The sequence below is a fragment of the Protopterus annectens genome, chromosome 4.part0 (assembly GCF_019279795.1).
Source record: "Protopterus annectens isolate FY-2018-M chromosome 4.part0, PAN1.0, whole genome shotgun sequence".
In the NCBI taxonomy this organism is placed as follows: Eukaryota; Metazoa; Chordata; order Ceratodontiformes; family Protopteridae; genus Protopterus; species Protopterus annectens.
The window spans coordinates 7,536,676-7,560,441 of record NC_056733.1 but is presented as its reverse complement, the minus strand read 5'-3'; the positions used below and the strand labels follow the sequence as shown (position 1 = coordinate 7,560,441).

General features: G+C 43.1%; 1 protein-coding gene across 1 annotated transcript in view; it reads left to right on the top strand.

Moving 5' to 3' along the window:
* Window positions 1-23,766, top strand: part of TEFM (transcription elongation factor, mitochondrial) — a 92,958-nt gene that overhangs the window by 51,234 nt on the left and 17,958 nt on the right. Inside the window, exon 3 of the mRNA XM_044068043.1 lies at window positions 10,108-10,257. Within this exon, the coding sequence (XP_043923978.1) occupies window positions 10,108-10,257 (150 nt within the window). The remainder of the gene's footprint in view (window positions 1-10,107; window positions 10,258-23,766) is intronic.

Here is a 23,766-nt window from a genome sequence, read left to right as displayed (position 1 = left end):
GGGTAGGGTAGAGAGTAGAGTTCCTTCAGACCTAGAACAGGGAGTTCACCTGCACAGGGTGAGGTGAGGGCAGGGCCAGTCCTTCGTAAAACAGGCCCAATGACTTTTTTTTTCAGCTGCCAGATCTCTCTGCCTGGCAGCACTTTCAAAGGCATGCGGACGTTTCCTCCTCAGCAAAGACTAGAGGCTCACAAACAAATTTCTTTTTGCAAAACATAATTGGAAACACGTCGCACATCTTGTTGCAGGTTGTGATATAGTAATGTCAAAAGTACTGTATACTGAAAGGCATAATAATGTGGCAAGACTGTTGCATTGAGGGTTATGCAAACATTATAATATTGAAGTAGCTGAAAAACACTGGAAACATGAGCCACAAAACATTATAGAAAATGATGAAGTTTGTCACATGGGATCATCCATTACCAGCAGTTTAAACAATAGATGCAAGAAAACCAGATATAGTGGTCCATGAAAAGAAGTAGCATTGATCTTTGAAATTGCTACACCCACTGACTACAATGTCTTATGTACAGAGAGGTACAAAGTCATAAAATACCAGAATTTGCAAGCAGAAATGAGGGCAATGTGGAAGAAAAATGCCCAAACAGTCCCAATAGTAGGAGGAGCAATGGATCTTATAAAAAATAATTTACAGTCGTACTGGGCACATTGCGGGTGCTGTGAAGAGCACTTCTGGCTAACATCAAAGAGTGAAACAATACTAATTTCATGAACTTTAATTATACTTTGCCTCAGGAATGGGGTCCATTCCTGTCATGGTTTTAGAAACCCAAAAGACTTGGAGAAATTAAGAAGGGAGAAGCCATGCCTTTTTTGGATATTCCATCTCAATATCCTAATAGAAACAGTTTAGAAGTAGTTTGGGTATCATTGTCAATCAGTGCTTTAACTAACTGACTTTTATTCCTGTTGTAAAACTTTCCAACTGTTTGTACTCCCAGAATATATGATCTGAAGTAGTTAACTTCATTTGTGCAACAACCTATGGGTCTTTATCCATATCAGATCCAAGCCGGCAGTTTCCAACAGCATAGATCCGAGCTCCAAGCTCCTCCCCCTACCCACAATCCCCTGCCAACCCTACCTGACCTCAGACCTAGTTTGCTGCGGTTTCATCCAGCAGCTCGATCACCGAGTTCCAGACTTAGCGTCTTTTGTGAGAAATTTACCCTTTTTTTTCTCTTCTCTTTTTTTGTAAATTCAGTGTACGTGTGTTGTGTACAAAGTTCCCTTTACCTGTTAATCTTCATAGTTTTCCTTCCCCACCCTCGTTAGTGCATTAGGGAGTGTGATGTGTGTTTGGGCCTAGCGTGTGTGTTTTCTTTTCATTATGTCGGAGGCCCCAAAAGCTGTTTTTTCTAAGTGTACCGAGTGTGGCCATAAGCTATCCCCAGCGGGTGGCCACACTCAGAGTGTGTGTTGTGCCTTGGGGTTGGACACCTGTCATCAGGTTGCTCTATATGTGTGGCGTTCAACCCCAGGGTACTTAAGGACCAGAGGACTAAGCTGGTTTTGGTGGGACTGCTGCCCCCGGACTCGGCTTCGGCCTCCGGTCCCACGGTGGCTCCTGCCGCGGCTGAGGCTACTGCCACTCCTGCCTCCCTTCCTCTGGCCGGGACTCAACCTCCCGCTTCGGGCCAGGAGGATAGGGAGTCCAGGAAAGAGAAGCGGAAGGAGAAGCACCACAAGCGGCGGGCCGAGGCCTCATCGGCCCCGCCGGCTAAGTGGTCTTCTCCCTCCAGGACGTCCGAGCCTTCCACCCCTCGGCTCCGATCTCCTCCTTTTTCACCGGGACCGGAGGAGGCCTGGCCCTCGTCGAGGTCATCGAGGCAGCACTCCCGTCCCACCTCGGTGGCCTCATTCAGATCCACCTGAAGCCTGATGGACGCAGACTTGGACCGGATGATGAGAAGATTCCTCCAGGCCCAGCTGCAGATGGGAGTGCTCCCGGAGGGGGGAGCTCGACACCTTTTTTTTCCCCAATTGCTCCTTCTCCGACCTGCTTCCTGGGTTCGGAGTTTTCAGAGCCGGGTAGCGTCAGCGCCGGGGGGGGGGTGTCGGCGCCGACAGTATCGGGTACTTTGGCGCCGACAATGCCCTTGAGTCTGTCGGGTCCCTTTTCTTCGGATCCGAACTCTCAGAGCCGAGAGCTGAGCTTCAGATCCGGGGGGTCTCAGTGTGCCTTTGGCTCTGCCCAGGTCAGAGCATACTGGACCTTCGGATCCGACCGCGTCGGCTCCGGCCCCGATCCGCCCGTCGGATTCGAGGGAGGGTCTGCTCTTGGATCCGAGAGAGAGCAGCTCTCCTTTGGCATTCGATGTGGTGGAGAGGGTTCTGTTGAGGGATTCCAGACCCCCGGCCTTGGCTACGGCTCCACCCTGCACCCCATCTCAGATGGGTCCAACTTCCATCAGCCAGTCCCAGGGACAGCCTGCTCCGATGTCCCAGGTCGTTCCGTTGGAACATGACATTGCTGGTGAGGTCTACTCGGACACCCCCCCCCCCGAGTAGAGTCCTCACAAGCGCAAGTGCAAGAGGAGGCAGTTGGACTCCCCTGAGTCCTTGACTGAGGACACAGATTTGGAGGAAGGGGAAGGTTCCCCAAGATCACCCCCCAAGTACGTCTTATTTGGAGACATCATGGAGATGCTCAGGATTGGGGGGGGGGGCCTGCCCCAAAGCCTACCTCGGACGAATCTGTGTTCCTGGAGGTGTTTGAAGCAGGCCTGTCTACCTCTTGGGTGTCCCCTCCAGCTGACCCCCTGATAGATCTGATCACTACCAGGGCGTGGAAGGAGCCGGACACTGTGGAGCCAGTCCCAAAAAGACCTGACAGGATACTTAGTCCACCCTTCGACAGATCTCACTGGAGTAAGGGAAGCCCTGTAGATGCCATGGGAATTAGCCCAAGAGAGTCCCTCGGTCCAGCCTCCAGACAAGGAGTCTCTTTCGATGGATCGATTAGGGAAGCGGGTTTTTATTTCAGCTACCTTCTCAGTGAGATCGCTGAACTATGTGGCACATGTCATACGACTGCAGCGAGACCTTATCAAAGAGTACGCCGCGTCGCCCCCAGAGTCCATGTCGGCAGAGGACAAACAGTTGTACTCTTCCCGAATGACCACTCTTAGGTCTATCTCGAACACCTCTATGCGGCTACTGTCCCACGCCACAGAAGGGGCCGCTAGAGCTAGAGGGGCAGGCATCGTTATGAGGCGACAGGCCTGGCTCCGCCACTGTGATTTTGCGGAACCCTTTAAGGCGTCTTTCGCTAATGCCCCTTTCGATGGTTCTGCCCTTTTTGGCAAAACCGTACGCAATGACTTGGTCCAGAGCGAGAAGGATGGGAAGACATTGTCTGCCGTTGGAGTCCGCTTCTCTGCTCCCCAGAGGTCCTTTTCCAAGAACCAAAAGGGGCAGAAGAAGATGTGGTTCCGAAAGTCGCAACAGCCCCGTTTCACTCCGAACCCCCAGTCCTTCCGCGGCAGAGGAGGACAGGGTGGACGCCACCCTAGAGGCAGAGGGGGCCCGAGGAACTTTGGGTCCAGAGAAGCGTTCTCTGACCGGCCCACGCAACAGCCCTGAAGGGTTACCCAACTGCTCCACTCTGGAGGCAGTCGGGGGGGGTGCTTCTCGAGGCACCTAGCAGCTTGGGAGTCCATCACGACCGACCGCTGGGTGCTTCGCATCATATCCAAAGGTTACCAGATCCCTTTCTCCCATTTCCCTCGCAATCCCAGACACCTCCCCGACGTCCCAGCCGAGCAGAGGGAGGCCGCAGCTGCGGAAATCCAGCGGCTGCTAGAAAAAAGAGCCATCCAGCATGTCCACCCAGACCAGTACGGATTAGGCTTTTACTCCAGGTTCTTCTTGGATTCAAAAAAGACTGGGGACTTCAGACCGATCCTCGACCTATCCCTCTTGAATCTGTCAGTAACCAAGGAAAAGTTCTGGATGGTCACTCTTCAGTCCATTCTCCCCCTCCTGCGGGAGAACGACTTGGATGTGCTCTATAGACCTCAAGGATGCGTACTACCACATCCTGATGGACAGACGATCCAGGAGGTTTCTCCACTTCCGGCTAGGAGCCAGCCATTACCAGTTTAGGGCCCTTCCCTTTGGTCTCACCACAGCCCCCAGGGTATTCAACAAAGTTCTGTCGGTGATAGCGGCCCACCTGCGACTGCAGGGCATTCAGGTCTTCCCATACCTAGACGACTGGCTCCTGACTGCCCCTACAAGGCATCTACTCTGCGCAGCCAGAAACTCCTTCCTTCACCTACCGGCCCGGCTGGGGATTACTATCAACATAGAGAAATCTTCCCTTTCTCCAGCTCAAACCATAGATTTCATAGAAGCAAGGTTGGGCACAAACAGGCGTCTAGCCCTCTTAACTCCAGACAGAGTGTGGACTTTAAAACTCCATGTGCGGGCCATCCTCCTACCCCAGGCACCCCCGGCGGAATTAGTCCTGAGGGCTTTGGGTTCGATGGCGACCACCATCAACCTATTGTCGATGGCGCGTCTGAACATGAGAGTCCTGCAATGGACTCTCCAAGTTCAAAGGTCTTTTCTGCAGTTCCCTCTGTACCACCCTATTCCCCTCAGCAGGGTTTGCAAAGAGGCCCTCTTATGGTGGCTCCAATCCCCGGACCTCCAGAAGGGGCGCCCCTTTTCTATGTCCCCTCCCCTAACCATGGTGACCACGGACGCCTCTCGCCTCAGGTGGGGGGGGGGCATTGTGCGGGCAGGACAGTCCAAGGCATGTGGAACAGCACGGAGACCTCTCTGCATATAAATGTCCTAGAGATGAGGGCGGTGCTTTTGGCGTTGCAAGCACTACAGAGCCTTCTTCCTGTAGGAGCGATTGCAGTCCAGACGGACAACATGGCAGTAGTCTGGTACATCAACAAACAGGGAGGAACCAGGTCGTATCCCCTTTGTCGAGAGGCCATGAGAGTGTGGGAATGGGCGATTTCCACCAACCCCTTTCTCATAGCGACGCACATTCCGGGATGGTCCAACATTCTAGCAGACAAGTTGAGTCACACCATCCTCTCGCCGTACGAGTGGTCTCTGAACCCAAAAGTAGCGAAGCAGATATTCTCCACTTGGGGTCAACCTTGTTGCGATCTTTTCGCCTCTCCTTCAAATGCGAAATGCAACGACTACTTCGCTCTAATTCCCCCACCCAGGGAATCCCCACGGGACGCTCTGGTGCATGCTTATTCCCCCCCCCCCCGATCTCCTTTATGCTTATCCTCCTTTTCCGCTGATGTTGAAGTTTCTTCAGAAAGCCAGTCGGTTGCAGAACAAGATAATCCTCATTGCCCCATTCTGGCCTCGCCAGGCTTGGTTCCCGTATCTTTGGTCTCACCTAGTGAATCCTCCCTGGATTCTGGATCCCATTCCGGATCTCATAACCCACCCATTGGATCTTCTGACCCCGAATCTGGACAATCTCAAGCTCACGGCTTGGTTGATCCAGTTCCAAGGTTAGCTAGGACTCCTGGTATCTCTTCCCAGGTCAAAGCTATTCTGGTGGCGGCACATAAGCCATCCACCAGAAAGGTCTGTCATAGCAAATGGAAACGTTTTTCTATTTGGGCGGAGCACAGAGATCTAGATCCTTTCACAGCTCCATTGCCTGCGGTGTTAGATTTCCTATCAGGACTCTTCAATCAGGGTGCCAGCTCCTCTACAGTCAAGGTTCAGTTGGCGGTTATCTCTCACTATCACGTAGGAAGCGACCTTGGACCGTTGATCACATCCAAGTTATGCAAGGCCTTTCTGAAGGGTACCTTCTTACTCAGACCCCCGGTGAGGGAAGCAGTCCCTCCTTGGGACTTAACTTTGGTACTGCAGGCACTTACAGTCCCTCCCTTTGAACCTGCAACCTCAGTAGATCTAAAATTCTTATTATGGAAAACTGCCTTTCTTGTAGCTATCACCTCAGCCCGAAGGGTTTCCGAAATTCAAGCCCTTTGTGCAAAACCACCTTATTTGTCCTTCCACAAAGACAGAGTCTACCTCAGGACCAATCCCTCCTTTCTTCCAAAAATTGCATCCGAATCGAATAATAATCAGTCCATTAACCTACCAATTTTTTTTCCCAACTACCAAAACAAAGGGGAACATAGCTTACATCTGTTGGACCTGCACAGACAAATGTGCTTTTATTTACACAGAACAGCTGGTCATAGGCAATCAGATCAGCTGTTCATTTCCTTTGCCAAATTTAACTTAGGAAAGGCTGTCTCCAAAGTCACGCTGTCCAGATGGATTTCTCAGTGTATTCTGTTGGCATATGAAAGTACTGGCTGGCCCGCACCTCTAGGAGTTCATGCCCACTGTACCCGGTCTGTCTCTACCTTGACGGCCTTTCGTTCTAGACTCTCTTTGGATGATATCTGCTCAGCAGCAACATGGGCTTTGTCTCATACCTTCATTAATCACTACAAGCTGGATATTGTCTCCAGAGGGAGAGCATCCTTTGGCTCTGCAATGCTCCGGAACATTTTTCCTTGAGGACCGCCCAAGGTTTAGGTAGCTGGGGACTCTGTCCCATAGATTGATGCACAAATGAAGTTAACAACTTCAGATTAAGAAGTTATGTACTTACCATAATGTTCCATCTGAGTAGGTAAACTTCATTTGTCAGCAACCGACCCCCCCCCCTCCATCCCCCTAACCTTCGGATATTCGAGATGTTACCTTCCTTACGGCAAGGGTATGTAGCTAGTTTTGCGGGTGATATTTGTATCCTTATCTAGCTATGGGCAAACTCGATCTGAGGTCAGGTAGGGTTGGCAGGGGATTATGGGTAGGGGAGGAGCTTGGAGCTTGGATCTGTGCTGTTGGAAACTGCCGGCTTGGATCCGATATGGATCTGAAGACCCATAGGTTGCTGACAAATGAAGTTTACCTACTCAGATGGAACGTTATGGTGAGTACATAATTTCCAAGACGTTATCGCATCATTACATCTCCAAGATCTTTGGTTCACCCCTGGAACATTTTTGATAATCTCCTTGGTGTATAAAAATATTTATATAAACATTTCTAGGCAGAAAATCCTAAATATCCTAGCAGTGGTATATGCCCTGGGAATCCTAATTATTGCTTCCCATTCCTGCCTAGTTATTTCTCGCCCTATTTCTTTTTCCCAGTTTTCCCTCATTTCGTCTTTAATTTTCTCTGCATTTCCTCTTATCCATTCCTTACTTAACTTTAATAACCCCTTTGTTTCCTTTCCCTGTAATCTCCTCTCCTCTATCTCCTTTAAACACTTTGGCATCATCTTTCCCTGCTTCACCTTCTTACACCATTTTCCTCATCTCCTGTTTAGCACCTGATAGTCCCATTCTGAGCTCCTATCCAATTGATATCTGTTGTGTATTTGTTGCCAAGTTTTAATTTGTCCCCTTAAAGACATCATATTCCAATATCTAACCTTATTCTGTCTCCTGCTATTTCTCCATAGATTACTTTTATCTTGCACATCCTCAGATTTTTGCTGTCCTTTCTCTCCATCTTTCTGTTTCCTTATCCTTCCATCCTCTGCTTGCCTCTCTATCATCCATTCTAGCTTCCACTCCTTTTGTTGTCTTTCCATTAATAAGGTCATAATATCCCTACCCTCTCGCCATTCCTTCACGTTTATTCTCAACATCCACTTCAAATCTGCTTCATATTAATTGTTGATCACTCTTAGAATATTAGTTAACACACATACTAACAAAGTCTCTTTCAAATGTGGTACTCCTAGACCTCCCTCTGTCTTTCACCTCTGCTTATTTTTCCCATTTCACCCTCACCTGTACTCCATCCCATATGAAATCTCTACATGCTTGTTTAACTTTTTTCAACAATTTTTCCTCTGGTAATCTCCAAAACACATGACTTAACTATACAAACTGGGCCTTAGTGTACAGTTGTAGTATCTGCACTTTCTGATCCAAGTATAAATTTAACATTTTCCAAGTCTGTAATTGGTCCTTTCTTTCCAAAAGAGACCACTATTATAACCATATCCATTCCCCTAGGTGTCTAATCTACTTTCTCCATTCCATTCCATTCATCCTTCTTTCTTCCCCGACTGTCTAACCATTCCCTTTAATGGCCTGTGTTTTATCTTTATTCACATTGTATCCTGATATTACACTAAACTGATTCAGAATATTCCATAACATCTTTTTATCCAGATCCCATTTTGTCATTAGGAGCAGGATATCATCCCCATACAAGGAAATCTTTCTCTCTTCCCTTCCCCATTGAAACTACTTTAATTCTCATGTTACTCATTTTGCTCTATATAAAGCCTGAACAGCAATGGAGACAAAGGACATCCTTGCCTGGTGCCCCTCCCTACCCTCACATCTTCTGGTAGTCTAGCTCTAGCTCTAATTTTAATTCTTGCCGTCGTACCCCGATACATCATCTTTAACATGGATGCCCATTGATCTGGCAGGCTGAACTCTTCTGCTACCCTAAATAAATATTCACATCTTACACTATCAAAGGCTTTCTCTGCATCCAGGGAAATAAAATCTACCTCTGCATTTATCTGTCAAGCTTCTTGTATTATCACCATAACTTTAAATTATCTGTACTCCTGCATTCACCTACAGACCCTGTCTGATCATCCTTAATTATGTTTCCCTATATTATCTTTCTGATTGAAACTGCATAAAGCATTTGTAATTGTGATTAAGTACTGAAACTGATTAGTATGACATTGGTCTTGGTTTCTTACATTCTTTGCAAATGACCAATATTATGGCCCGCTTCCAGGATTTCAAGATCTCTTTACTGACCATTACCTGATTAAAAATAATTTTCCATCTTTCTAATAATTTATCTTTCCATAGTTCCCACATCTTAATTGGAATTTTGTCATCTCCTGGGGTCTTCCCTTTTGCCATCTTATCCCGTGCCCATTTTATTTCTTCTGTCTCTACAGGTTTAACTAATATCTGTTTATCCTCCTCCATTATCTTTGCACCAAGGTCACCCTTGAAAGAGGCATTTATGCCTAGTGGTTTTACCCATTTAACAAATCACTGAGAAAATACATAGAGAATTTTTGTCCGGTTTTCATGTAAGTGTAGAACCTGAATATACAGCAAGTAAGGCAAAGATGCTGAGGATATGGTATTGCCCCACTGATGTATATATTCAGACCTTGTGTGGTGTTAACGTGAGGAAATACTTGCAGACCTGAAGAACTGTAGGTGCAGAAATGAAGAAGTCTGTTTTGCTTTCAAGAGATGAGTTTCTAATTTATTACTTATTGTGACATTATAGTAGGATTTAGCTTATCAAGCTGCTAGTTGCAAGAGGTAAGACTAGCAATCTTAACACTGACTGACTAGTACTCTGTAAGACCTATCTGAAAAGTAATTCAAGAACAGCAGTGAGCAGAACTGTGAGGATTATGTTTAAATAGTAGGTGAAAAGTGGGTTAGACAGGATCAAAGGATTTCTTCTGAGCTATAGACAAGTCAAGTGACTAAAAGACAGTTACTTTAATTCCTGTTTCAGGAAAGAAAAGCTTGGGGACTTGCCTTACAAAGAAAATTTTGTTCTCCAGGGTTGTGTGCCAGTGCTCCAGAGTAATTTTGCTGAATCAGAAAATGTTAGCTGTTAAATATTGGCAGCCATGAATGGCAATCTGTACAATCTTAAGTGTGAAGGTGGACAAATGTCATCTTCTTTGTTTTGTAGCTGTAAGTGTGTAAACATTTTAGTGCACCACTCCTATTTTGTGAGTGTGAGGGTGGTCATGTTGCTGTTTTACATAGACAGGTGTGTATATTTCATAAAGGCACATCCCAGAAGTTGTATGTAGAACCCCAGCCATTGCTCATCTTCAGGCATAACCAAGGCATGAAGTCTGATCTCTGGGTTGTAGTTTAAATGTATCATTGGCTTTATGTTATTTTAATCAAGAAGAATGTTGCTGCAAACACCCAGTATTTTTGATCACTGTCATATCCATGCACAGTTTTCTATTGTAATTCTCTCTGCCTTGCCACTTGTAGAAGACTGTTTTAAATCTTCATAGTATTTTTTATCCCGTAGAGTGCAAAGACTATTGTGTCCATTGTGTCTGGGACACGTAAGATTGCATGGGCTCATGTAGACCGAGGCTTGAATATCTTAGACTGGCAACAAGAAGAATGCCATAATTTTATGCGGGGAACTTACCAAACATATACATACCTGGAAGATGTAAGTACAGTTGGATTTTTTCCATTTATTTGAACAGTAGTATGTTTTTACTCTTTGACTTTCTCTAGAATGGATTAGACACTAGTAGCAGCTTACAAATACATTCAAATACATTTAGGAACATATTCCAAAATTGAGGAATGTTTGTAAAACACAGGATTTTATGTAGTATGAATCTTAATTCTTTGGTAGTAGTATGTGGAGACTGACAATTACTCCATGCCATGTTCTCTCTGCAAGATGGTAAACTAAACGTTAGCAAAGATGTCCGCTTGCCCTTTTTTTTTTTTTATTGGGAACCTGCATGTCATTCCGTTTCTGTTTCAGTTCTTTTACCAGCAAAAACTTTTGTTTGGCCTTCCAGGTTAGACTGTAGTATTTGCTATCTCAGTGGGATTCATAAATGTGCCCCATGGAGTAAAGCAGGAATGCAGCAGAATAGCATACCAAAGCTCTATGTGATTAATAAAGACTGCTACACTATGGGGTAAGAGCTTGCATTCAGTCTTACCCCATTGTTTAGTTACAGCACTCCATGCATGGAACACAAATGCAAATGTCCCAACCCCCAGAAGGGTATACAATTCAGAAACGTAGGCTGTACTATTCATAAATTGCATGAATACAGTTTTTAAGTTTAGCATGACATCTTTCTTCACTAAATATCATAGACCTGGATCATGATAATGACTGGCAGCTTATAAATAAACTGCTTTAGCTTTGAATGTATACATATACTGCAGATGGAATCACAGTGTAACAAGGTAGTGCTACGCAGCACAGCAGGTGAGACACCTACTTCAAATGGTTTGGTGTGTTTGATGTACTATACTAAGCAGCTGTTCTGTGCTTTACTGTCATGACACACTATGAATTAAAGTTACAGTGCAGCTGTTACTGCCATGTTATGTAATGAAGAGATCTGGTGCTGTGAGACTCCCAGTTGCAGGAGCTTGGCAGCATCACTGTGTGGGGGATATGAGTGGTTATGGTAGCAGGTATGCCTACTTTATGGAGAACTCTAGAGCTGGCTAGGAGTTTTCTGCTGTGCAGAGTTTTCTTTTTCCTTAACCTTACACACAATTCATAGACCTGAATCCTGGATTTCTTCTCAGTTCTATATGCCTAGGTAATGTATTAGTAGGTAAGGAAGATCAGGGTGGTCAGACATGCTACCCCAGCTGTAGGTTTGCTATTTTGGTAGCATTACGTATGCAGCTGTGACCAGCCGATACACAGTAGTTGCAGTGTCTTTGAATCATATACAATTCTGTGTGTGTGTGGGGGGGTCATTTTTATTTGTGCTGCATCCATGGCCACTGTGGCTACAAAGTGGGATAAGACCGCATACAGGGTCTTGCCACATTGTGCAGCTACCTTTCTGAATAGCAAAAGGCTTTGATACTCCATTCTAATGCATACAGATGTATGTCCCTGAATTGTGCATGATCGTGGGTAAGGGTCGCTTGCATATATGCTCCATGTAGAGAGCACTGTGGCTACATTGTAGATTTAGACCGTGTACAAAGGCTTACTCCATTATGTAATGGTCTTTCTGAATCTCTGAGGGTTTTGGCCCATCATTGTAATTAAAGCTGTAGTGCATGGGGAATAATGCTCACAAATTCCACCCAGAGACCACTGTGGACAGGCTAGTTCCAACACCTGTAGTTCATGGGACCAGAACTGTGTATCAGCAGCTGGTATTGCACTTCTGACAACACTGATTCTCATTCTGTCCTGATGTGTACCAAAGGTTAGCGCATATCTACTAACTTTTCATATATTTTCATGAATTGCCCTTAGGCATGCATGTGTACTCTCAGGAAAGTCTTGTCCATGGCTGGAAAATCAGTAATATTACTCCCCTTATATTTTGCCCTGATATTCCTCTGAATGTCCATCCTCAAATCTTTTCTTTTTCAAATTCACATGCTCATTTCTATGCAGATGTATCTCCTGCAACAATGCTATTTGCACCCTACAGTTCTAAGTATGATTCAATACTCTGCTTTTTGTCTCTACCTGCAAGGCCATTTATACTCAGTGATAATATGGACAGAGCAACCATTGTGATAGAAAGATACTCCTTCCTTCCTGTTGTATATGGCAGTTCTTTTGACTGTTTATATTCAAGAACTGTATAATGAGCTGGAAGCACCACACTGACCACGATGGAAGAAACTTTGTATTTATTTAGCGCTTTCGTTGGTAATAAACCTCTGACTTCTTCAGAATAAACAACCATCACATAAAGGCTACCTTTAAATACTTTTAAAAATCACATGGTTTGACTTGTAAGTGCTTACATCAACCTTAGTCCATACATTTAAAATTACCCTTTCATAAAAAGTCATAAACTTATTGAGTAACAACAGCAGTACACCCAAACCAACCTATGTTAACCTAAATTTGCCACTTTCTCCTTGTTGTTCTTAAAAAAACGTAAACTATTTTTTCAAAAAAAAAAAAAAATATATATATATATATATATATATATATATATATATATATTAGATTGCGTGAATGGGCGTGCCTTCTTTGAAGGCTGGGCGTCGGGCTGGCAACTCGGCACCGTAAAAATCCACTGCCAGTCATTAGCGGACGGGAGTTCCACTGTGGCGACCCCTAACCAGGAAAAGCCGAAAGACTTATATATATATATATATACATATATATATATGTGTGTGTATATATATATATGTGTGTGTGTGTATATATATATATATATATATATATATATATATATATATATATATATATATATGTAATAGTGAATAATAAATCAGAGATGTAATGAAAACCAAACTACTATTACAATACCCATATTTTGTATATTTTATATATGAAAATCTGCTTTCAGTTTTAAGTAACTGGAAATGGATATCATATCATTGAACCCAGGTGTTCTTGTGGCATCACATCTTAGTTGCCACATTAATTCTTTGAATTCAAGATAAACTTCAATAGGTCCACCCCTTCCATGGTTGCAAACTTGCTCAATACCACTAAATCTAAACTGATGGTTAGGGTTTTCCATAATGTGTTTACAAAGAGCATTATTAAGATTACCCTTCCTTACATCATACACATGTTGATAAATACGTTTATAAAAGCTATTGATAGTTTTACCAATATAAAAATGTTTACATTGTTGACAAATAGCTACATATACTAAACATTTGCTACAACAACTTCATTTTCTAATATAAATGGGCACTGAGACATCGTGGTCAGCGTGGTGCTTCCAGCTCAGTATACAGTTCTTGGTTTGGTGTTTTGTGTGTTTTTACTGTTTATATTCAACTTTTACCTTACTTGCAAGCACTAATGTTTGCCAGGCTAATCGATCTTCTTCTTCTCATCTCCACTTGAGCCTATGCAACATTTTTTTTTAAAGATTTTTAGTTTAATGAAAACACTCAAAATCCCCCATCTCATTTTAAAGTAAAACAAACACATGAAACTGTGTACATTTTCAAAAAAAAAATAGTTTACCTATTGCTCGTCTGGTCAGCATAAAACAGACTACCATTTGTGGGTTGTGTTCACGCAGCTTTAGTATGTACAAACATGTCAGGATTGAGGCTTAATAAATTTAACTTAGATAAACTTATAAACAAACTAGCTATCACACTCATACATGCTCACACTCTGGCTGTACTCTCAAAATGGCACTGAAGCCAGCACATGCTCATTGTTTATATGCATATGCTGTCCCTAAAAAGGCTTCTTAAAGGTACAACACACACACTATTTTACATCCTCCTTTTTTGTTGAATGAGCCATGCATTATTGATGGCAGTACTTGACATGCAGTTGATACAAATAATTCTTTGATATGCAATTATACAGAACTAAATACAGATATACAATTATGTCCAGGTTGCTGTGTATTTCACACTAGGTCTGGAAATATGACCAAATCGTGTGACATACAAATTAGAAATAGGTCTAGCAACTGGGGCTGTCTCTGCTGAATGTTCAACCTTGGGGACATCATGAACAGAAGAAGGAGTCAAGACGCATTCTGCAACGGAATATTGTCCGGATTCCTCTGAGATCTAGAGTTTCTATCACAGGAACAATACTGGAATTTCGATTCTGATACAGGAAGATGATCTCTGCAATTTCTCCTGTACTGCAAATCCTCTGATTCTACGAAGTAGGATCTCGGATCGGCACATGTACCTGTTACTTGACCAATCCAGGTCAAAACCTTTCGCCATTTGTGTCTTCACTGTCTCACCTTCTTTCAGTAGATGAAAAAACCTGCTCGATTTGTCATAGCTGGACTTCTGGAAAGAATACTTTCTAAATAGTTGGGCTTTGATTGCTCTGTGTTTTTAGCTTTAGGCCTTAAGAAACTGGAACTGATAGGCAAGGTTGTTCTGGTTTGCCTAGACAGAAGTCTCTGAGCAGGTGAGCCAAGTATATCATCACGGGTATGTTTCTGAGATTGAGTAAATTCAAAAAGACATCAGTATTATCACGCCTTGACTTCTCCAGTAATTGCTTTGCACTCTGTACTGCATGTTCAGCTAGTCCATTTGACTGTGGGTTTACTGGATTACTGGTAACATGTACAAAGTCCCATTCTTTTGCAAATTTCTGTAACAACTGACGGGTAAATTGGGTACTATTATCATAGATAAGCTTCTGTGGACTCCCATGGACTGAGAAATGACATTTCAACTTGGTGATAACAGCAGTGAACTTTAGGTTAGGTAGTAAATTGTTCTCAAACCAGTTCGAATACGTAATGCTGATTGTTCCACTCAAATATATCCGTGGCTACTGTTGACCAAGGTAGTTCAGGAACTTGACTTAGCTGAAGTGGTTCTTTTTGTAAATGTGGTTTAGTACTATTGCATACCGAACAAGAAGAAAGTACATTATCAATATCTTTTACTAGAGAAGGCCAAAAATACTAGTCCTCTCGCCCTTCTTTTGGTAGATTCGAACCTGGGTGACCACAATGCGAAATCTGGTTATATTCACATTGAAAGGAAGCAGGAACAACAATTTTAGGACCTTTGAAAATAAAGTCATCTTCCATCAGCATCTCATCTCTGTAAGGAAAATAAGTTTGCACTTCAGGCAGTACACTAGATTGCTTCAACGGCCATCCAGCATTAGTGAAGTGGTTGAGCTTTTGCAAAACTGGATCAGTCTTTGTATCATCTCTCAGCTTATCAAGTCTCGTGGTAGAAAAATTATGCAATTCCATGACATCAAAGTCAAAATTCTCTGCATTAAGCTGTTCCGTTGTCAGGTATCAGCCAGATAAAGAAGTTTGCCTTTTGTATAGACCATTTTGAATTTGTACTTTTGCAATTTGAGCATCATTCCTTGTAATCTCACTGGAGCTCAGTGCATAGGCTTCTATAAAATAGTGACTAGCGGATGGTGATCAGTTTCAATCTGAATAGCGCGACCATAAATATAATCATGAAACTTTGAACATGCCAGTACTATTGCTAAAAGTTCTTTCTCAATTTGAGCATATTGCATTTCAGTTTGTGTAAGAGTTCTAGGTGCATAGGCAACTGGTCTGCCTTCTTGACGAATAACTGCATCAAGACCAAATTTTGAAGCATCACAGGAAAGAGTTACTGGTTTATTGACATCATAGTGTCTTAATGTAGGTGGGGTGGCAATTTTCTGCTTAAGGTCTTCAAATGCTTTCTGGTGCTGTTCCAACCAAGACTATGTAACATTTTTGCGTGTTAGCATTCTCAGAGGTCCTGTCAGCTCACTGAAGTCTGGTATAAACTTGCCTAAATAATTGACCATACCAAGAAAACCTTGTCGAACCTGAACATTGTCTGGTGCTGGCATCTCAAGAATGGCTGCTTGCTTGGACTGGTCTGGCAGCAAGCCAGTGCTAGTAAATAAATGACCTACATATGTAACTTGTGGTAGTCTGAATTTGCACTTCAGAGGATTGATCTTCAAGTTCACTTCACTTGCTCTGTCTAGAACTTTCCTAAGGTTTCTGTCATGCTGTGCTTCACCATTGCCTCCAACCAATAAGTCATCTACTGTTATGGCACAAGGATAATGTGAAAACATTTTCTCCATGGCACGCTGAAAGACTTCACTTACAGAATTTATTCCAAGTGGCATCCTGAGGAATCTATATCTTCCAAATGAGGTACTGAATGTAGTCAGTAGTGAAGATTTGCAATCAAGCATCACTTGCCAAAATGAACTTTTTGCATCCAAGACAGAAAAAACAGTGGCATTTGGTATTAGGGCTGTGACTTTCTCAACTGTACGCATAGGATGATGCCATCTTTTTAATGCTTTGTTCAAATCTCTTGGGTCAGTGCATATTCTGAGTTTGTCTGAGCCTTTTTTTTTGTGGCCTACTACCATAGACAACACCCATTCAGTAGGTTCTGTAACTGGACAAATTACAGTTTGCTGCACCATTTTATCCACCTGAGCTTTGACTTTATTCTGCATAGCTTACAGAACTTTTCTTGCTGGTCTGACCACTGGACTGATCTCTGGGACTAACTTCATAGAATACACAACTGGAAGTTTACCTAACTTGTCATCAAAAACCTCAGCATACTCTGAGAAAATAGCTTCACTGATGCTAGAACTAGGACATGTTTATATGATGAACTTCTTTAGTAAAAGAAAGCAGATTCATTCTCAAACTGTCTCTGAGACCCAATAATGACTGCACAGGTCTTTGGAATACATAGAATAGTAAGCTGTAGCACTTCTAAGCCAAATAACAAGAAAGCACTACTGAGCCCTCGGTTTGAATTTCTTCACCTCCATAAGTAACAGATTTCACACAGCTGGCCACATTAAGTTGCTCACCAGCTCTCGCCTTAGCAAATGTGTCTGCTGACAACATTACACTTTGAACCAGTGTCTACTTTGAGCTTGGTGGATTTACCATTGATCTGGACTGTACAAAGCACTTCACTCTTTGCCAGCAAATCTATTGCATCAATCTTTTAACCAATTACTGATACACCATTAATGTAGAAGGTAGGGTTGGAGCTCTCTATATGATCAGCTTGCTTTTTTAAGTGACCCTTCTTTATAACTGTGTGAGATTTACTTGATTTGCAAAACTTTTGAAAATGGTTCCTTTTTTTACACTTGTGGCATTGCTGACCAAATGTTAAGCACTTTTCTCTTTTAGACTCATGATTGGCACCACTGTTGCGACAGTTAATAAAGCTTGATTTGGGTTTTGCCGACTCACCCTTGTACTGCATTGAGCATGTCTTTTTCACTGAACTAGTCTTAGAACATGCTAGAAAACTACGGGTTTACCTGCCACACTGTGCCCTTGTAATGCTCTGTTTTATCTTTTTGATAAAATAAATTTTGTGCAATTTTCCATTATCTTTAGTTAGTTTCTGGCCCTTTTTTGTACTTGGTTCACTTAGTTTACCTTTACTGTTAACTTTGCACCTCATAGCTCTGTAAAGCAGTCTCTGAAATCCTGGTTCTGACACCATGTCACTCGTCTGGTCAGGATAAAACAGATGAACATTTGTGGGTTCTGTTCAAGCAGCTTTATTATGTACAAACACATCAGAATTGAGGCTTAATAACGTTAACTTGGATAAACTTGTAAACAAACTAGCTATCACACTCATACATGCTCACACTCTGGCTGCACTCTCAAAATGGCACTGAAGCCAGCATGTGCTCGCTATTTATATGCACATGCTGTCCCTGGAAATGTTTCTTAAAGTTACAACACACACACTATTCTACATTACCCCCTAGATAGGAACAGTTACCCCAGAATTGATGGTTGCATCCACAGGCACTGCCTGTAAGAGAAAGTGAACTGTCTACCTTTAAGCAAATAAACTAAGTTATGCACTGTTTTGTTAAATGCATTACTAGAAAGCCTTACCCAGACTCTGCCACACTTTGCTGTGAGGGAAAGGTTAGTTTGTTTTTTATTTGTTGTATTACTTTACTGCCTTTTTCTATTTTGAATACTGTGATTTGTTTTATTTATCTTGTGTTTTACTTGTATTCAGCTTTTAACTGCATATTAAAACTTGAAAAGAGACCACTGGTCTGTCTCTTGTGAGTCAGGTAGAAATTAGTACAGGTCAATAGAACAGGTCAGTTAAGGTTAATCATCTGTGAACTGAAGGGGTTGAGCTAAGAACTAAACCTTCTATTTAAGGGGTAAAATAAAACATTTCAGAGCTTTACTAGAAAGGCTTACTCAGACTCTGCTACACTTTGCTGTGAGGGATAGGTTAGTTTGCTTTTTATTTGTTGTATTACTTTATTGCCTTTTTCTATTTTGAATACTGTGATTTGTTTTATTTACCATGTGTTTTACTTGTATTCTGCTTTTAACTGCATATTAAAACATGAAAAGAGACCACAGCTCTGTCTCTTGCGAGTCAGGCAGAATTTTTTTCCCACCCAGTTACTGTAGTGTTCTTAAACGCCACTGTCTTTCTAGTTGCCTTCCCCTTATGTTAATTTGACCATATATCTCATTTCCTCTCTCTTTTTACTGGCTTGCGTGAGTGAGCACAAAATTATAATTTTGTGTAATCACTCCCCTTCAACTGTTTACATTTATTGACCATCCTACTGTATTCCATAGTATCAGGATATGAAAGTGACCACCCCCTTTCAATCTATCTTGCTGTTTTAAAAATAGTGACTCTCTACTAAAACTTAACTCTTTAGACAGGTAAAACTTAAGTCACCTACTTTCACATCTAACTCCTCTAGTGCACACTGCAGTGTTTAGGATAAACCATTATTTTTCATCTTACCTTTAAACATCCCTGTGATGAGCACTTGCTTTAAAACCTGCTGGAAAGCACTAGGAAGTCTTAAACTAATAGAAGCACTCAACTGTCCTTGTTAATAAGGAGAAATTAATCTTAGGCACTAAACGGCCTATAATTGCAAAGTACCTTGCTAAGGTAAGGGAAAACAGCTGTTGTACTTTACAAAAAAAAAAAAGCACCAAACCAGGCATGTCCAATGGTCATCTTCTGGTGATTTCTCCTGTCCACCTGGTGAATCGGGGCATACTGGGGCAATGCAGCATTTGCCTCATGTACACAGACAACCCTCTCCTCCTACCACCCAACACTACAACCTGTGAGAGATGCACTTACATAGCCAAACTGGAAGCAAAGCTCTCTCCACCCAATATTGTGCTAGACAGTCAAGAGGAGAAGGTTAACACCCGCAGCACACCTCAAGCAACACATAGCCCTTCTAAACCTACACCACCAACATCCACACATAGCAACACTAAACTCACATATGTGAAGACCCTTGACATTAACCTGCCCAGGCAGCAAGGACCTCCGAAGCTGAAACGCAAACAAACATCAATCACAACCAAAGTGTCACATAGCTCACAACACCAGTGTGCCACCCAACAACAGCCCCTAAGGCAAGACAACATACCTAACACTTTAGTCATAGGTAACTCTCTAGTCAGGCACACTGATGTCCCACTCGCCAGGCTGAACAAGGAGAAAATTACAGTCAGCTGCCATAACGCATGCACTCAAGTCACTCCACAACAAGTACAGATATGACTCTGTCATTGTCCCTGTTGGAGTGAGTGACTTGAGACATACCTCCGTGGACTACATGAAAAAAGACATGGAAGAGGTCTCGGATCTTGTGGGCCAGGCAGGTATGACCCTAGCCCTGAGTAGCATCCTGCCTTCGCCCAGAATGATACCACAGTATAAGGGCAAAATGATTGACTTCAACAATTGGCTAAGCTTCTGGTGTCATTCAAAGGGGATCCAGTATCTGTCTGCCTGGATGACATTATCGACAGACCACGATGCTTTGCCAGAGGTGGTCTGCACCTGTCACCCCTGGGATTCAGGATACTGGCTGAGGCTCTTGCCACCCCTATAGTGCCTTTTTTAGGCAAAGTTCAAAGGACAAAACCACCACCGTAACAGGTACAAGCATGCAAAATATGAAGGTAATGCTACTCAGTGCTAGACGTCTAAACCTCAAAATGCACTCTCTCGAGGCACTCCTAAAAATGGAGAACATCGACATCTGTGCAGTAACTGAGACCTGGTTCAAGGCTCCAGAGAGCATCCCTGCAGTACAGGCTACAACTCTTACCACAGTTTTCGGCCACCAAACCAGGACCGAAACACTAAAGGTGGAGGAGTGTCCATATTCACCAAGGATATTCACAACACCAGGCTAGTTGCCCAACACAATGCGTCTGAAATTCTCCAGGTGCAGCTAACACTAGGTAAGACTGCAATCCAAATTGTAGCTTGCTACAGATCCCCCACCATGCCCTAAGATTCTCACTACACCTTTCTAAACAAACTGGAAAATATTAAGATACAACCAAACACCCTAATACTGGGTGATTTCAACTTCCCTGCCGTTAACTGGGAAAACTACTCGTGTACCCACACCTTTGCCCAATGGTTCTTGGAATTCATAAATTCAAATGCCCTAGATCATCTAATCCATAGTCCCACCAGGGGGCTCCAATATCCTAGACCTGGTCATTACCAACATGGGAAATCGATACTCCACACCTATGGTCACCCCCTCGTTCGTCTGGTCTGACCATAAGCTTATCACCCTTGACATCCACATCCCACTCCCCGGTAAGGAAACCTCTGTAAAAACACTTCTCCAAAGCCAACTTCATATTTCTCAAGTCAGAAGTGACAAACTTCATGACACCCATGCAGACGGGTACTGAAAGTTCGACTGCTGAGTCCTACACTAAGGCACTCTGCGAGCACATCCAAACGTGCATGAATCATGCCATCCCCAATAAAACCAAGATGCTCTCCTCCAAAAAAAAGGAAGCCAATCTGGTGTTCCCTTGCCATAAACAAACTTTACAACAGAAGGAAGAAACTGTTGCAGAAAAGAGGAAAATCCCAGGATGCAAAAAACTCCCTTACCAGCCTCAGTAAGAAGCCAAGATCCCTCATAAAATCCTCCAAAGCTAGTTACGAAAATAAAATTGCCAAAGATTCCAAAGACAACTACAAGGCATTCTATAGCTATGTCAATAATCTAAATGGCAATGCTCAGATCTACAACAGAATGGCATTAACTATACTGATCCCAAGGATATTGCCAATATTCTGGCAGATCAATTCAGTGCAAACTTCACCCCCCCTTCACCCCCTAAAGGGCCCATCTCAATACCAAAAGATTGCCAAATTCCAGTAATAACGGCCACACAGGTAAAAACCTCACTCTCCAAAGCTAGGAATACAGCATCCATGGGACCAGATGACATCAGAGTGTACTACATGAACTACAAAATGAACTGGCACCTCACCTGTGTCATGTTTAATCATAGCCTCACCTCAGGTTCATGCTCGCTGAGTGGCACACAGCTAGTTATCCCACTCCACAAGGTGGGATCCATCTTGGATCCCAGGAACTACTGCCCCATCAGTCTGACGAGCCTGATCTGCAAGGCCATGAACATATTATCATGGAACTTGTAAACAAAAACATTGGCAGCCTTCAAACACTGGACCCCACGCAGTTTGGTTTCGTGAAGGGCCGATCTTGTCTCCTGAACCTGATTGACTTCTTCGAATCAGTCTCCAGAGCCGTGGACAAGGTTAAGGTGGTCCACACAGCCTATCTGAACTTTGCCAAGGCCTTAGACACCATCCCCCACTCTGGAATCATAGATAAACGTACTAAGCTGAGCATTAATCCCTACGTCACTCGATGGGTTGCCAACTGGCTTACTGATAGAACCCACACTGTAAAAGTAGTCGACTCCAAGTCCAGCACCAGACAAGTGGAGTACCACAGGGTTCAGTCCTGGGACCGCTCTTGTTTGGCATCCACTTCTCTGAAGTGCAGGCCAACACTAAGGGATTCTGGCTAACAAAGTTCGCAGATGACTGCAAACTGGGAGCCATTATTGAATCCCCAAATGATGTAAATATTCTACAAAAGGACCTTACAGAAACAGATGCTTGGTGCCAGAGCCATGGGCTCAAGCTCAATGCCAAAACATGTATACTTATCCCCTTTGGGAGAAAACGTACCCATGAATTACCACATAGGTGGCAGTATACTAAACACAGAAAGTGTGATAAGAGACCTAGCGACACAGTTGGACAGTGGTCTCACCTTCAATAACCACATCGCCACAACATTCAGGAAATCCTTGTATGTGGTACACCTCATCACTAAAGGCTTTTCATCCAGAAAAAAGGAGGTCATTGTCCCACTGTACTCATCCCTCATTAGACCCGTTATAGAAGACAACGCCCAGTTTGTTATGTACCTCTCAAGACATCTGCAACAACTGGAAAGGCCACAGAAATGCCTAACTAAAGGAATCACAGGCCTAAAGCAGATGCCCTATGCTGACCATCTAAAAAAAACTCCACCTATACTCTGTTGCATATCGTCTACTCAGAGGCGATCTCTGCTTAACGTATAAGGCCATGTCAAGCCCAGAACTGTTGGACATGCTACACTTAAAGAAATCCCAATCCCTCAGAGACACACACTCCAGGGGTCTAAATGTTGTCATCACAATGAATAAAACATGCTGGAGGGATAGGTTCCTGACCCAGAGACTCACCAGACTTTGAAATAGACTGCCTATACATGTCAAGCAGCGCACCTCTTTGGCCCTCTTCAAAAGGAACATTGATGATTGGATGGGAGATAGGAAATTCTCCCCGGAGATCACGTCAGCCATCCTGCTAGATAGGGGTCCAGGGAAGTAAATACTGTGGGAAGAAATTGTCAGGGAATTGTTACAGCTAAGCTTGTATAGGCCCTAAGGCCGATAACCTAGTACCAACCTATGAAACTATGCTAGGGAGGCAACCACTTGTATAACTTATTCATTCTCCCACAGTTTTAAAATTAATTTATTGTTTACTGAACTGCTTGCTAATATACAATTAAATATTAATTACACTGTACCTTGTACATTTTATTCAGAACGCAGTGTTTAGACCTCTCATAATCAATTGCTTCCACCTACAGATTGCTCGTCCCTAAATAAAAGCAGATTGTAGCAAGAGGAAAAACAACTTTGTAGATGCATGAAGAGGTAAGTACATTTCAGTCGGGACACCCTGGTCAGACCTCTCATGATTAACTGCTTTCACCTGCACTCTTCTTGACTCCTACTGAAAGTGTTTGGTAATAGAAAAAATAACTAACAACTTTCCAAATACAAGAACTATTATTTCCATGGCTTTCATCATTTGTCTTATTTTTCATAACCTTCTTGCTTAAAAAAAAAACCTGTCTGTAGCATAAACTAATGAGATCAATCTAGAGTAAAAAAATTATCATCTTGTTTCTACATAAAATGTGATTGGTACACTTTTACATCCCCCACCCCAGCAGCCCATGATCACTTTATATTACCATTAACATGCTTCTTTCTAACCTTGCTATCTTGTTGTAGTGTAAAGCTTAGTCACTTTACTGCTAAGAAACGTGAAGCTCCTGTTTATGGATAGTAAGAAGCAG